Genomic DNA, 14228 nt, shown 5'->3' on the forward strand with positions numbered 1-14228 from the left:
CATCAGTGTCCTGCCCGGCACCTTCAGGGCTTCCCCACTGTCCGACTGCCCTGCACCCAGGGCCTCCCAGGCTCTGTCCTGCACCCAGGGCCCTAGCGAGCCGACACCACCTAGCGAGGCTATGGAGATTTGGAGCCGTTGAGGGTCAGAGTCACTCAGCTGTGTGCCTGGTGGACACAGCGATGAAGCCTCTGCCCTGGAGGGGCTGACCATCTGGTGGGGCCCATGGCAGTCCACTCCTACTCCTTTGCCCAGCATGGGAGGACACCTGCAGGGTGTGGGGAGAGGTGTGGGCATTGGTGGGGGAACAAGGGAAAGAACCTTGTCCTGTTCCGGAGACTTAGCAGGAGTCTGGCCAGAGTGTGTGTGTGTGTGTGTGTTGGAAGTGAGTGTGTGGCGGGGTGCAGGTGTGAGCCAGGGCTTTCCCTGGTAAAACTGCATAAAGCAGATAAAACCAGGCCTGTTCTGGGGCACCTGGGTGGTACAGGTAAGCATCGGACTCTTGGTTTCCGTTTGGGCCATGGTCTCAGGGCCCCACGTCAAGCTCTGTGTTCGGCGTGGAGTCTGCTTAAGAGTTTGTCTCCCTCTCCCTCTGCCCCTCCTGCTCATGTTCTCTCTCTCTCTCTCTTTGAAATAAATATACATCTTTTTTTTTTTTTAAACCCAAAAACCCAAAAGACCAGACCTGTCCTCTCTGCCTAGCCCCCTATTTTTCTCCATGGCACTTACAACTGCCTGCTGCACTGAGTAGTTACCGCATATTATCTGTCTCCCCTGCTGGGCTGTGAGCTCCACGGGGCATTGGAAGGTGCCATGTGGTAGGGTCAGAGGGCAGCACCTGGACCAGGTGGGTCGGGGGGCACCAGAGTTCTGTCTCAGAGTTCCCTCATAAGGGATGTTTGTCTGAGACCAACAGGTGTATGGATAGTCATTGACCTGCCTGGGCTGGCAAGGTCTCAAACGGCCCCTGCAGTCCCTCCCCTCAGCTCCCCTGTCACCATCACCCCTACCCCCACCTTTCTAGGTTATCACTGTGGAGGCCACTAATACACAGGACCAACCAGTGACCCTGGGCGTCCTGAGGACTGATTTTGGCTTCTTTGTGGACATCTTTGCCCCAAGGGACCTCCAGTGACTGCGGGACCTCTTTACGTCACAGAGTGGAATGTCACAGGCCACTGCCAGTGTGGCTGGGGAGTTGCAGCCCCATTGTCTCATCCGCCTCGGTTCCAACAGCCCCTTTGGCAGGACCCCATTTGCAGGCTCAATGCTGGGCCGGGGGGCGGGGAGACCAAAACTTAGTCCAACGGAGAGTGCTCTCAAGGACACTGGGTCAGATGGGGGAGGCAGGTGCACAGAGTAGCAGGGCTGTGGAAGGGAACGTGGAGGAGACACCTGCCCAGCCTGAGGGTCAGGGAAGGCTTCCCACGGGACGGATACTTGGTCTAGGCTCTGGTGGATGAGCAGGTGCTTACCTGGCAGACAAAACAACTGCCAGATGTAAGGTGGTCTTACTACTTAGCTCTCACTCAGTCTGAGATTGCAGGTGGTTTGACTTCTGGAACAGCTTGGTGTGTCTGTACACATACGTGTGTACGTGTGCGTGTGTGCGTGTGTGTGTGTGCATGAGCACCAGGAAAGGAGTCCCACCATCTCTCACTGCCCGCCCCACCGCCAGGCACTGTGCCCATGATGCTGACCACCGAGCCCGAGCTTGCCGGAGCTGAGGCAGAACCTGATCCTTCTCTCTGCCAATGACATCACCAACGAGGCCTGGGCCCCTGAGCACCAGTGGGTGTGGCCCCCCACCTTGGGGGCTACGGGGCCCCCCAGCACCATGGAGCAGGTCAGCAGGAGGGCAGGGTGGGCAGACTCTGGACTGGGCTTGGGCGGTCTCAGGAGGTCCTGCTGCCTCCCTGTGTGTGGAAGGAGGATTAGGCCACCGTTCCCCAGAGACTGGGAGAGACTGGGGGAGACTGGGGGAGACTGGGGGAGATCAGGCTGTGGGAGGGCTTGGCACAGCTTTTTAATGTGTGTCCTGGGAGAAGCGCATCAGGTTCCTTGAGCCCCTCTCCCGGACCTCCGGGCGAAGTTGGGGGCCCTCGTGAGCCGCCCCTGAGGAAGGCGCCCCTCCCGAGCCAGCCGGCTGCGGGCTCTTGGTGCAGGTGGGCAGCTGTGCCACGGGAGCATGTGGCGCTAGCGCGGTTGGGGCCCCCTGGGCGGCAGCGCAGCTCTGGGGTGCCCCACACGAGGAGTTGCCGGGCTGCTGCGGTGTCTCCAGGAGCAGGAGGCGTCCAGGTGAGCACATCCTCCCGGGTCCCCCGTCCGCGTGTTTCCTGCCCAGGTCAGCCGAGCCCCCCGTGCCCCCCAAACCCCTCCAACTGGTACAAGTTAAAGCGCTGGGTTAGAGCAGGGAGAGGGTGCGTCTCAGGGCGCCTGGTTGGGTGCTGCCCGGGAGCCGGTGGGAGGTGGCTGGCTGGGCTCCAGGGCTCCCGGGGCCAAAGGGGGGCAGGCGGTGCCTATTCCACAGGGCAAGGGCCGGCGTTTCCGCCCGGGGGGGGCCATCTGGGGTGCACTTGACCACGCAGGGGAGTGTATATTGAGAGAAGCTGGGAGTCAGGCTGCGCGGGCTGGGTCCTGTCTCTGCCATCGGAGACTTCCCTGTATCTGCATTTTGAAGCCGTTCTCAGGGTCTAGGTCACCCCTAGAGCTGCCATCTGCAGGACAGTCTGTCTGGGGCAGGGGTAAGCTCCTTGTCCCCAGAAGGGGCTGGTTGCTCCTGGCAGCGACACTGGAGAGGGCTCCAGGGGCTTGACCAGGTGCCTGCGTCCGTCCCTTCCAGCCCCCTCGTCCTGTGTTTCGAAGTCCTTTCTAAAGCAGGCTGTTTCTGTCTTTGGCTCTCAGGCCCAAGGGGGCGGTGGGTCGGCCTGGGCCACAGCACATTTCGGGGAGAAGGCGTCTATACCAGGTGCTGCCTGCTGCCCCGGGCCAACCGCGGCATCTACACCGCTCCACCAGCTGGGGCTGGAATGGGCCCCCGTGCCCGCGGCTGCCAGCAGGGCGGCGGCCTCACGGTCAGGAGGTGTCTCTGTCTCCCTGTGCCCCCCGCCCCCACCGGGCTGGTCCGACGCTGGAGCCTGACTCCCTGGCGTGCAGGCTGGTTCTGCTGCTCCCATCCCACGCCCTGGGCATGTGGCCTCCCCTCTCAACCTCTGAGTCCTCCCCCCAGGAGGAGGTGGGCAGTACCTGCCAAGAGATGGGGAGCACCCAGACAGGCAGTGCGGTGCGTGGGAGGCGATTCAGGGCGGGCTCGGGGGCAGGCCTGAAAGTGGAGCTGAGCTTGGGTTAACCTGTGCTCTGCCGGTCAACAGCAAGTTCCTTAACCTCTGTGTGTCAGCTTCCTCCCCCGTGAAATGGGGCTGGTGGGTGCTGAGCACTTAGCTAGGACAGTCCAAATGCTACCTGCCACTGTTATCGTCACTGCTTGCCTTAGAGTCCGTGCTCTGATACAGGTAACTGTGAAGGGGGGGGGGGGGCTCGTGTCGAAAACATGCCTGGGGTGGGTAGCAGGAAGTCATGGCTTGTTGGGGGTGTTGGGGGGCTTGTTGGGGATCCACGGATGGTGCCCCTCCCATTGGGAGGAGGCTGAGCTGTCCTGCTTGGACAGAGCATGGGGTGTCCTGGGAAGAGCCTGGGGGATGGCAGGTGGTGGCTTGGAGTAACTGGCTTAGGAGGTGATCCTCAAGCAAGTACATGCTGGGGAGCCACTGAAGGTATAGGAGGAGGGGGGTCACAAGAGGAGTGAGGAGTTCAGAGCTGGCTCCCGGAGGAGCAGGGGGGTAGGGTGTGCAGGATGGAATTGCGGTGGGAAGATGAACCCAGTCAGGTGAGGGGGGCTCTTGTCCCAAGGAGAGGCTGGAACAGGTCCCTGGGACCACAGGCCATGCTCCTCCTTGGGGTCCTAGCTTGGTAGGAATTCTGTGCTGTTCTGGTCACTCTCCCCCTTGGGAACATCCAGCAGATAAGCTCAAGGGCACGCACCAGTTCAAGATTGGGAAGTCACAGGCCCTCTCAAAGAGCTAAGGACATGGCAGCCTGCACATGCTGAGTGACGTCCCCATGGCCCCGCAGCTAGGACATTGTTGGGAGCGGTCCCGCAGTGCGAGGCAAGGTTCCAAATTGAGCCAAAGCTCCTTGTCGTCCCTAGCCAACCCGCAGTCCTGCGGCGCGAGGCAGGGTTCCAAGTTGAGCCAAAGCTCCCTGTTGTCCCTGGCCAAGGGTTCTGGGTTGAGCAAAGGCTCCTTGTCATACCTGGCCAACCTGCTGGGGCTGCACCTAGCTCTTCCCCCTTATGGAAGTAAATGTACATATTTGCTTCTCCTTTAAAATGTTATCGAGACAAGTTCCCATAAAGTAAGCAAGAAGGTGGCCTGACACATGACCACCTTGGCAGACATTACTTAATAAACAAACTTCACTGTTTAGTCTATATGTGGCCTTCATGCTCTATTGCTTAAACAAATAACAGGTGTTAGTTTTAAAAACAATGTATGTTTGTGCTTGAGATGTACTTCTCCTTAAAGAAATAAGCTGCCTGCTTTCAGAGGCTATATAAACTCTACATGCAAAAATAAAGCTTGTCCATTGCAGCCATCAGCTGCATGGAACCTCCTATCCCATGAACTTTTAGTCTCTTGTTTCTTTCTCATCCCCTTGCCCTCGGTTCCTGAATCCGGACCTTCTCGCGCCGGCCGCGACAGACATGGCGGCTTCGGGCTTCAGGAAAAGGTGACCCTGACATACCCTGCCCCACACCGAGCTCTGGGTGGGGGCTGCATGCACATGCCCTTATTTCCTCCTCATGGCCACCCTGTGAGAAGACGCTGTCACTCTTTCCATTCTATGGATGGGCAAACTGAGGCTTGGCATAGCTGAGTACCGCTCTCCAAGGTCTCGATGCTATGGGTATGTCTGACGCCCAGGCCCACGAACGGAGGCCCATTAAGCTCATCCCTGAACTTCTGCTTTGGGTAGGGGCCTGGGGGAGCTCCAGCTTCTGGCCCATCTCCGGGTGGAGACGAGATACTGACTGTCCCCAGAAACGAAAGCTCAGAGACGTTGAGTGGCTTTCCCACGGTCACACAGCAGGCCAGCAGCAGAGCTGAGAACTCAGGAGTTTTGTCACTTGGGCTAGTGTGTCTCCTACTTTGACTTATTTCTGGATCTTCTGGCTCTGGCCTCAGACCCTAAGGTGGTGGAGTCTGATGGTGGTGAGGAGAGACGGAGGGTCCCCCGGCCTCCCAGGGTCTGAGCCGGTCTCCTCTGCCCTGGGCTGTAGCTCCCACTGGGAGGCAGAGGCCCCCGACCCCCTAGGAAGCCCCCCAAGTGCGTGCGCCTCAAGGAGGCCAGTGTCCACACCTCTTGCACCAGGTCCTGAGTGCACAGGCCGGAAGCACCGAACCCCGGGCCCTGCGGAGAAGGGGCAGCGGCCTGAGGGGCAGGACAGGCACCCGGGGCCCCAGGGCCGCAGAGTGTCTGCCCAGGGCAGCTTCCTGCGTGGCCCTCACATATCTGGGCGGAGGTTTGTGGGGAGCACGTGGCCAGGAGCTTTTGCAACTGTGTGGACAGCACGTGTGGGGGGGGTGTGTAGGTGTGTGGGTGTGCTGCTGGGCCCGTTCTTGCTCTTGTCCAGAGTCGCGAGGTCGGCTCTCCGGCAGCCGCTCCCCTCCCAGGGAGCATGTGCGCTACCACACAGAGGCCTGCCCCGCTCACCTGTCTTGGGTTAATGCACTTCTCTGCTGCGGGGGGGGGGGGGGGGGACCCAGCCAGGACACGGAGGAGCGGACAAGTGAGCCCAGTGCTGGAGGCTGTGGGGAAGGCCCTGCAGAGGGGGGCAGGCGCACACGTGGGCACACGGGCACACGCGCGTGGGCACATAGCGACGGCTGGGACACTCCTGCCCCCCGGCCCCGGCATCTGTCGGTGCAGACGAGCAACGAGCAACGGCTCTCTCCTCTCCTTTAAAAAGCCACTGGGAGCTTCTCAAAAGGAAGCCCTGGAAGCCGCCTCTTAAATGCACGTGGGAGAGGTTTTTAAAAGCGCGAGCGTGGTGTTTGTGGTCTGGAGGATGCACGTTTGGAGGGCAAGGCCGCCTCGGGTCGGTCTGCTCGGCTCGCGTGGAGCGAGGGCTGCGCGCCCCAGGCCATCGCAGGCGCGGGGGGACGAGGCCCACTGCTCTTCTCTCCTGGGGGGTCCATTTTCGTGGAGGAGGAGGGCGGCCAACAACAACGTAACACAGAGTACTTCAAAGGTGCTATGGAGAAAAATAAGGCAAGGCAGGGAAGGGCCTGTTGGGTGAGGGTGCTCAGGAGAGGCCCCAGGGAGAAGGTGGAGGGCATCGAGGAACAGTGTTGGGGCAGTGGGAGCAGCCGGGGTGAGGACTGTGAGGTGGGGCACCAGGAGCAGACAGGAGGTGGGGCGGGTGGGGAACGGAGGGAGTCGGGAGGACCAGAGAGGGGCAGGACCAGATCGGGTGGGGCCTGAGGGCCACAGTCAGGCCTTTGCACTGGGATTTCGCCTGGGAGAGCTGGGAGCCCTGCAGGGTTCTGAGTCCCGGGTAGGCGCGGGGTGAGGCGTACTCAGGGGATGGGGTGTCTGACCTGGGTGTGAGCAGGTCCATTTTGGCTCCAGGGAAGACTCCAGGGGACAGGACAGAAGCGGGGAGGCCGGCTGTGGATGAGCGGACACCCACTGCGACTGTCCTGCCCGGGGCATGGGGCACTCTGCCCAGTGTGGGAGCGTGGAGTGTCCGGGAACCTGGGGACGCCTGCAGACCCCGTGCGCCCCATGAGTGTGTGGGGGGAGCTGGGGTGGCTCCCAGGCGCTCCGGGCGGTTGGTGAGGCTGCCGACTGGGATGGGGAGGGCTTGGGATTGGCGGGGCGCTGGGCATCACCTGTGTCCCGCTGGCCTGGCTCCATGTGTCCTGGTGCCGCATGCATGCTTGCTTTTGTCCCTGGGTCCTGGCAGGTCACATGGCCTGTGAGGAGGGCGGAGGCTGGCTGGCTGTGTCTCCCCACCCCACCCTGGGGCCTCCTGCACACTGGGGGTCAACACGGTGGACAACACTGTGTGGTGAGGACCCAGGCCTGGTGAAGAGGCCGTGGGGGGCCATCACCATCTGCTGCCAGAGAGAGCCCTTGGGGGAGCAGGCACCCCAGTGGCCCCAGGGACTGCCCCCCCCGGGGGGGCGATGGTATGTGTGGAAGGGTTCAGGGCCCTGAGCTGTGGTCTCAGGCTTCCGGTGAGGTTTGAGATGGTTCCTCCTTCCCCCGTCCTCTGCCCTCCTCAGCCCAGACCCCAGGGGCCCGGGGATACCTCTGCCTTCCTGGAGCTGTGGTGCTGGCGCTGCGGTGATCGGGGGCTCCCTGCCCAGGAGAACGTGACCACTCAGCCCGGATCACCCTGTCCCCAGACCCGTACTGAATGGGAGGCACCTGACATCCCAGCACTTACACAGGTCAAGCTGTGCTCGGCTTCTGGGCAGAAGGACCCCAGGGGCTCCCCAGAGGAGGCAGTCCTCCTCCCACAGGTGGGCACTTGAGGGCTGGAAGGGGAAGTGAGTGTGCAACCTCACCTTGCACACTGCACTTTAGGGGAGCCTCTCGGGTGCCCTGATCAGTTTTCCACGCCCATGGGGGTGCAGGCTGGCCAGGCACTGATGGGTGATGCTTCCCCAGGTCTGGTTTCTCCACCCACATTCCCACAGGGTTTCAGAGCAGCCCCAGGACAGAAGCCGGGTCTGTTGTACCGGTAGATGAGGACATGAGGCCGGAGTGAACCCATGGTCGGCTGCCAGACCTCGGTTCAAGTCCCTGCTCCTGCAGAGGGATCCCCGTCAGTGTGGTGATCTCACAGCCTCTCCCAGTCCCGCTGCTAGGACTCCCTTGGGACACAGCTTTTGCTGATGATGTTCTCGTACCCACCTCTGGGCCACCGGCCACAGCGAGAGGTCCAGCCGGAGCGGAGACTGTCCTAGGGGCTTATTTTATTTTATTTATTTATGATAGGCACACAGTGAGAGAGAAAGAGAGGCAGAGACATAGGCAGAGGGAGAAGCAGGCTCCATGCACCGGGAGCCCGACATGGGACTCGATCCCGGGTCTCCAGGATCGCGCCCTGGGCCAAAGGCAGGCGCTAAACCGCTGCGCCACCCAGGGATCCCTGTCCTAGGGGCTTAAGGGGTGGACCTGTGCTTCTTGGTGCTTAGGTGCACGCATGGCTGTACCGCCAGCATGGCCTGCAGGAGGCATCCCCCAGGCCGACTCTGCAGTTTGCAGGGGAGGCTGCAGGGCCCACACCCCATGTCACCCAGCCCTGGCACCTACCCTTGCCCTGGACACCGCGCGGTCCACACTTTGGGGAGGGAAACATGGGGAACCCGAGAGGAGTGCCTGCCAAGTGTGCCTGCATATAAACCAGATTTGGCGGGGAAGCCAGGTCTCTTTCTACAGCACAGGCGGGCTGGGGGATGCCCATCTTTAGAGGGAACCTTCTAAGGCTCAGGAGGGGCACACAGGCCTGAGCAGCACTGAGCCAGGGCAGACACAGGGAGAATGGCTCTGGCAGGTTTGCTGTGACTAGGGCTGGGTAGGGGCTGGGAGGGGGAGGGCAAGTCACCCTCCTTGAACTCCCCCCGCCCCCCACCACCCAAGCAAACAAGCCATTTATCTATTTGGTCTGTTTGTAAATGGCTCTACTGCCTTTTTATAGCAAGAAGCTTTTCTAGACCTGTTTTGCTTTTGTTAATTCGAAGATATTTATTCTGGGTTTTGTAACATTTTTATTACAGGGTGACCTTTAAAATAAAAGCAACTTTGTCGGGGCATCTGGGTGGCTCAGTGGTTGAGGGCCTGCCTTCGACTCAGGGTGTGATCCTGGGGTCCTGGGATCAAGTCCATTGGGCTCCCCACAGGGAACCTGCTTCCCTCTGCCTGTGTCTCTGCCTCTCTCATGAATAAATAAAATCTTTTAAAAAGAAAAAAAAAAGCAACTTTGTCACTCTTGGATTTGACTGTCTAGTATGCTGCCTTGTTTGTATTAGGCACTTGATAAAAACTTGTGTAATGGTTGAGTAAATCAGGTATTGGATTTATGTCTTAGAAGAAAATCTGTCTTCCCTGGGCCCCCTAGGTGGTAACCCCTCTCTGGTAACTGGTGCCCTTGTGGCGTTCTTGATGCTCTTCCCTCGTGTCCACTGCAAGCTCTGGCTCCTTTTTTCCCCCCTTCTCCCCACGGCAGAGTCACTATTTAAGGAATAAGTCAGTTATATAGATGCTGAGTGCTTCTGTAATGAGTCAGTACTATATCCACGATCACTTGTCATGCTTGGAAATTATGAACAGTCTTAGAACTTTCCAGTTTGCAAAGTAGAATTTTGCCATTCAATAAGGGACCTCCCAGCCTCTCTGAGGCTGGTGAGTGTAACTATCCTAAGTCAAGGCTTATCTCTAAGCAGCTCAAAGATAAGGGAATCTGCCTACAAAGCAAAAATCCTCAGCTGTATTTTCTGACAATTTAGCATCATAGAAAGTGATCCAAGAACTTTCCCGATGCCAACAGCCTGAGTGCCAGAAGAGGACTGTGTTCCTCTGTGCACAGGCACCTTGGCCTGCTCCTCGGTGCTGGACATCCCCTTTTCCCCTAGAGGGCAGATTCCGGTGTTGGTTCATGAGATAGCCATCCCTAACTGCTCCATGATTGAGAGAAGGAAATGACTTGGATTTTGCCTATGTTGACAGGTGGTCACTGAAAGTAGGAGAGGAATGGGTGTGGGCCACAGAAGGGGAAAGTCTGCAGCAGCAAAAGGTCCCATGAAAGGGGAGCCATGTGTGCTGTGCACATGCAGGACATCAGGAGGGAGGCTGACACCCATGGTCTAGCAGGAAGCCCAGCTTGACCAGGGACGTGATTTATACTGGGACCATGTGGGAGGCCTAATGGCCACGGGGGACATGTTTGTAGGCCATCAGCCTGAGTTGGGTATCCTTGTCCAAGCTTGGCAAATTAATCCTGAAACAGTCAGGCTATCCAGAGGACAGAGCTGCAGAAGGCTCAGAAGACCCATCACCCATCATTATTAAAGAGAGGCCTTACTCATAGCAGTGCCATCTAAAAGCAATCCCAGGGCCATCTGGCAGCAGGCCACAGGCCCCGATGTCCCAGCACCGTGCAGAAGGTCAGTGAGACTCCAGCTCTACATTTTTGAAAAATTTATTTTATACCCTTAGAAGCTAAGAACTCTGCCACTCATGAACCAAATTTAGGATTAAGATTCTCCCTTCGTTTATCTACTTCCTTTTGAAATTTTATAAACAAGATTTTTGTACACAAGAGGTAGCAGAGGGAAATTCCAGTCTGCTTGTTCCAAGCTCAAAAGGTAACTGCACACATCTCAATGTTAGCAGGGAGGGTGGGGCAAGACAGGGTTAAGTCTGAGGACAGATGCTCTAGGTCCTATAATGTCTTCTAGTTGCCAGTGACCGTGTGAGTACTCCAGGAGAAGTCGTGGGCGGGACACCTGCTGGGCTGCTCGTTCGTTTCCCTCAAGGGCAGACTCGGTGCCCTGCGGTGGGCCTCATGAAGGGAGTGTCTTGAGAACACACAGCATTGAGTTAGTTGTGCAATTCCTACTCGATGTGCAGACCATTTTGAAAGATTTATAAAAACATCTTCGTCCAAAAAATTGGCAGTAAAAATGACAACTCTTCCAAGGTAAGCCTGTCATAAGTGTCACTTTAAAAAAAAGTCATCAGCAGGTTTGTTGTAGACTGCAGCCGCTGGAAATCAAGTGGTTCCTGGCAAAGAGCATGATGGTCATTGCAGCAACAACACAAACAAACTTAACCAGAGCGTATGACACACAACAGTGACGGGTGATCCTGATGGAGCCTTACAGTGAGGACAGCAGGTGCTGGGGGCTGTGGGAGGCGTTGTTTCCATAGGAAATAAGGGACTAGAAGTGGCAATTTCACTCCTGAATTTGGGCTCCTGAGAGTGCAGTTGCCAGCGATGATGTCCCAACACAGATCATCACTGGCATTTCAAGGTCATGTCCTACACAATTGTTTCATGATGGGGGTGGAGAGAAGTCGGAGGATAGGGTAGGGAAAACAGTAGGACGTGGTAATATTTAGGTACTCAAAATCAATTTTAAAACATCACATTTGGAATTCCAAGAACAGCAGAACCATATAAAATTTGCCAACTCCTTCTGACCAATTCTGAGGGTGCAGTTCTGCTCTAAATGCAGCCCCATCTGCACGGTGTCCTTGACAGTGGCCATCGCTGGGCTGCGGGGGCTGCAGACACGCATACAAACTGCGGTCCAGCTGCACAGTTACTTCAACGTTCAGTAGTGAAGGGGCTGGGTGCTGGAGCGCACAGTGATGAAAGCTGTCTGTCCTGTGTCCACGCAATGCGAAAGCCACCAAAAAGGCACTTTGGGGCTGGCCATGCCTCTCTGACTTGGCAAATCTAACCAACAGGGGTGACCTGGCACTTCCTAAGCTTCCCCAGTTCCGTGCACGGTGAGTTGGAAACAAGGCAGAACACGTAACTAAAGGCAAAATTGGGTTGAAGATGGGTGTAGAAACTCAAAATACAAAACGTACAAATATATGAAATACGTTGGCATATCCCCTTCTCCCCTCTGGAAAAGGGAAGCTGGTATCTAATCTGAAATGAGTGGATGGTGCTTTACTGCTTTACTCGGGGAAATACCGACACAAGATGGATAGTTGTTCAATTACTTTCTGGTTATTTCCGGGAAAATAAATCTTGTCTCTTCAGTGTTCTTAGTCATGTTGAAGAGAAACAAAGTGTCAAGTTCCTTCTCTGCATTAAAATTACTACAACTCACAGAGCAGCACTTCTCAACTCAAATACTTAACTTCATATACAACCAGTACCAAGGATTTCAGTAATTATATTTTAAGCAAAAGCAAATGATTGCAGATCACATGATTTAAGACTACAGTTTATTCAATATGTCTCCAAGCATTAAAAAGATGATTTTATGAAGTCCAACTCAGTAAAATTATAATTTAAAGTGCTCTTTATTTTTGTTTTCAAAATTTGGGGAAAAATTCCATAACTTCTTTAGTGATTGATGTCATAGAATGCACCTTGTACTTCTGGAGGACTTTTTTATTTTTTATTTTTTTTTTTTATTGCTCTTTTCAACCTCAATTATATCAGAAAAATACTTTAAAGAGCATAATAAGTTTCCCAATTTTTGATCCTGGTAACATTCCATCAAGATCCAACTTTATGCCCAGGGCTCGCATTCTGACCCGTCTGAAATTCTATACAAATAGGGAGACATATTAAATACAAAGGTCTGTGTAAACGGAGTTCTTTAACTACTATTTTACAATGAAAAGGAATTGTATCGCCTATCTTTACATCATTTTAAATTGGATATTCCTATTCAATGTTACTGCAAGATTAAAAATTTGCCCTCACATATCTAAAGGCAGCTTGCTTTTTTTTTTTTTTTTAATATAAAAACCAAAGGAATTTCTTTTGTAGCTTTGTAGAGAAAGCAACAGCTTTACCCCATTCCCTCTTGTATGTTTGTGTAACGACAAAGTCTGCCACCGGTTTTATTTCCTAGAATCTCCACACAGATGTGAAGCCATCTGTGGACTGTGCCCCAGGACAGCTGATCCAGAGACAGTTCTCCCATTGCCACACAGCTCCTGAACCTTCTCCAGGGGGCAAGAGTGCCTTCTTTAAAAACACACACTCCTCTGAGATCATGACGGGTTCCCCTAGTCCAAGCTTCGGGCTCTTCTAAAGGGCTCAAGGGTGAGAATCTGATTTCAAAACAGCGCTGAGCACCCACAACAGAGCAGTGACTCCTCACTGTGCACCGGGCGGGCTGTTCCTCTAGGGATCCACATCGTCAAGGTCACTTCTCAACTCACCAATCATCATGGGGGACTCTGAACCCTTCGAGAAAGAGAAGGAAGTCCAATTCACAGACAGTAAAGTGAGAGAAAAGTTTCTCTGGGCCCACTGATTTATTTGTGTTGGGTAAACGTGTGCATTTAACAACTAAATGTTTATTGCAGGGTAATAAAACCTAACTGCAACACTCCTATTCAGCAGTGCCTGATTATGCAAACTCTCATTCCTATGTTCTCATGAAATCACTGAAAGCACCCAGTGACCTACCTCAGATCACCATGCCACTAGGCAACAGAGCACACAGCACTCATTACAGCTCAGGGGAGTTGCTCAGGGGAGTAATGTGATAGAATTGCTTTGTGCTGGGCACTGAGCCACACTGCTGAAGATGGCCCTGGTCACTCCTGAATTCTGCTTCCATCCCCAGCTGGGGAACTTTGCTTACACGCCAACAAAGATCTGAATGCCTGCTGTGTGTCCTGGGACTCATCTAGCTGGGGGTAGGGGTGGGGAAGGAGAAGGGAGTCTCTGCAAAGTGACCCATAAAGCCAAGTGGAAGACAGACAAGGGTGAGTAGGGGAGGCCCGAGGTAGAAGGAAAAGGGTATCTTATAAACTACAAGGCGGCCACTGGTATCCAGAACTCAGCAAACGAAGCAGGGAAAGGGAAAGATGGGCAGGGGCCAAATCAAGCAGGACTGTGCTGAAGATTCCAGCCTTTACCCTGATGGGAATGGAGAGCCATGAAGGGTTTAAGCAGATGAAGCAAAGGAAGCAAGAGCGAGGCAGAGTTGTCAGGAGGCAGAGTTGTCAGGAAGCACTAAGGTGCTTATGACAATGGAACAGATGCCCGGGAGCTATTTAAAAGGTCAAACTGAGGGAAGCCTGGGTGGCTCAGCGATTGAGCATCTGCCTTTGGCCCAGGACATGATCCTGGAGTTCTCAGATAGAGTCCCACGTTGGGCTCCCTGCATGGAGCCTGCTTCGCCCTCTGCCTGTGTCTCTGCCTCTCTCTGTCTCTCATGCATAAATAAGTAAAATCTTAAAAACAAAACAAAATAACAAAACAAAACAAAAAAACCCAGAAATGATTCCCTTCTCTAAAGTCAGGGTAACAGGGACCTTATCAGGTGGTTGTGAGGATCTGAAGGGTTAAAAAAAAAATGGCACACACGGCATCATCAAGACTCATTTAATGAGGCCTTTGTGCCAAGCCCTGTGGTGGAATTCCAGAGGAGCCTGCCCTCATGGGAGGTTAG

At 55.1% G+C, this 14228-nt stretch overlaps 1 protein-coding gene across 3 annotated transcripts in view; it reads right to left on the bottom strand.

Moving 5' to 3' along the window:
• Positions 1–10254: 10254 nt before the first annotated feature.
• Positions 10255–14228, bottom strand: part of USP24 (ubiquitin specific peptidase 24) — a 135881-nt gene continuing 131907 nt past the window's right edge. For 2 of the 3 annotated variants that reach the window (XM_055304866.1, XM_055304865.1), the window contains exon 68: positions 10255–13012. In XM_055304866.1, coding sequence (XP_055160841.1) covers positions 12950–13012 — 63 coding nt within the window. In that variant the 3' untranslated portion in view covers positions 10255–12949. The remainder of the gene's footprint in view (positions 13013–14228) is intronic. The other variant, XM_055304867.1, reaches the window with a different exon arrangement.

This window comes from Nyctereutes procyonoides, unplaced genomic scaffold (assembly GCF_905146905.1).
Source record: "Nyctereutes procyonoides isolate TBG_1078 unplaced genomic scaffold, NYPRO_anot_genome, whole genome shotgun sequence".
Lineage (NCBI taxonomy): Eukaryota > Metazoa > Chordata > Mammalia > Carnivora > Canidae > Nyctereutes > Nyctereutes procyonoides.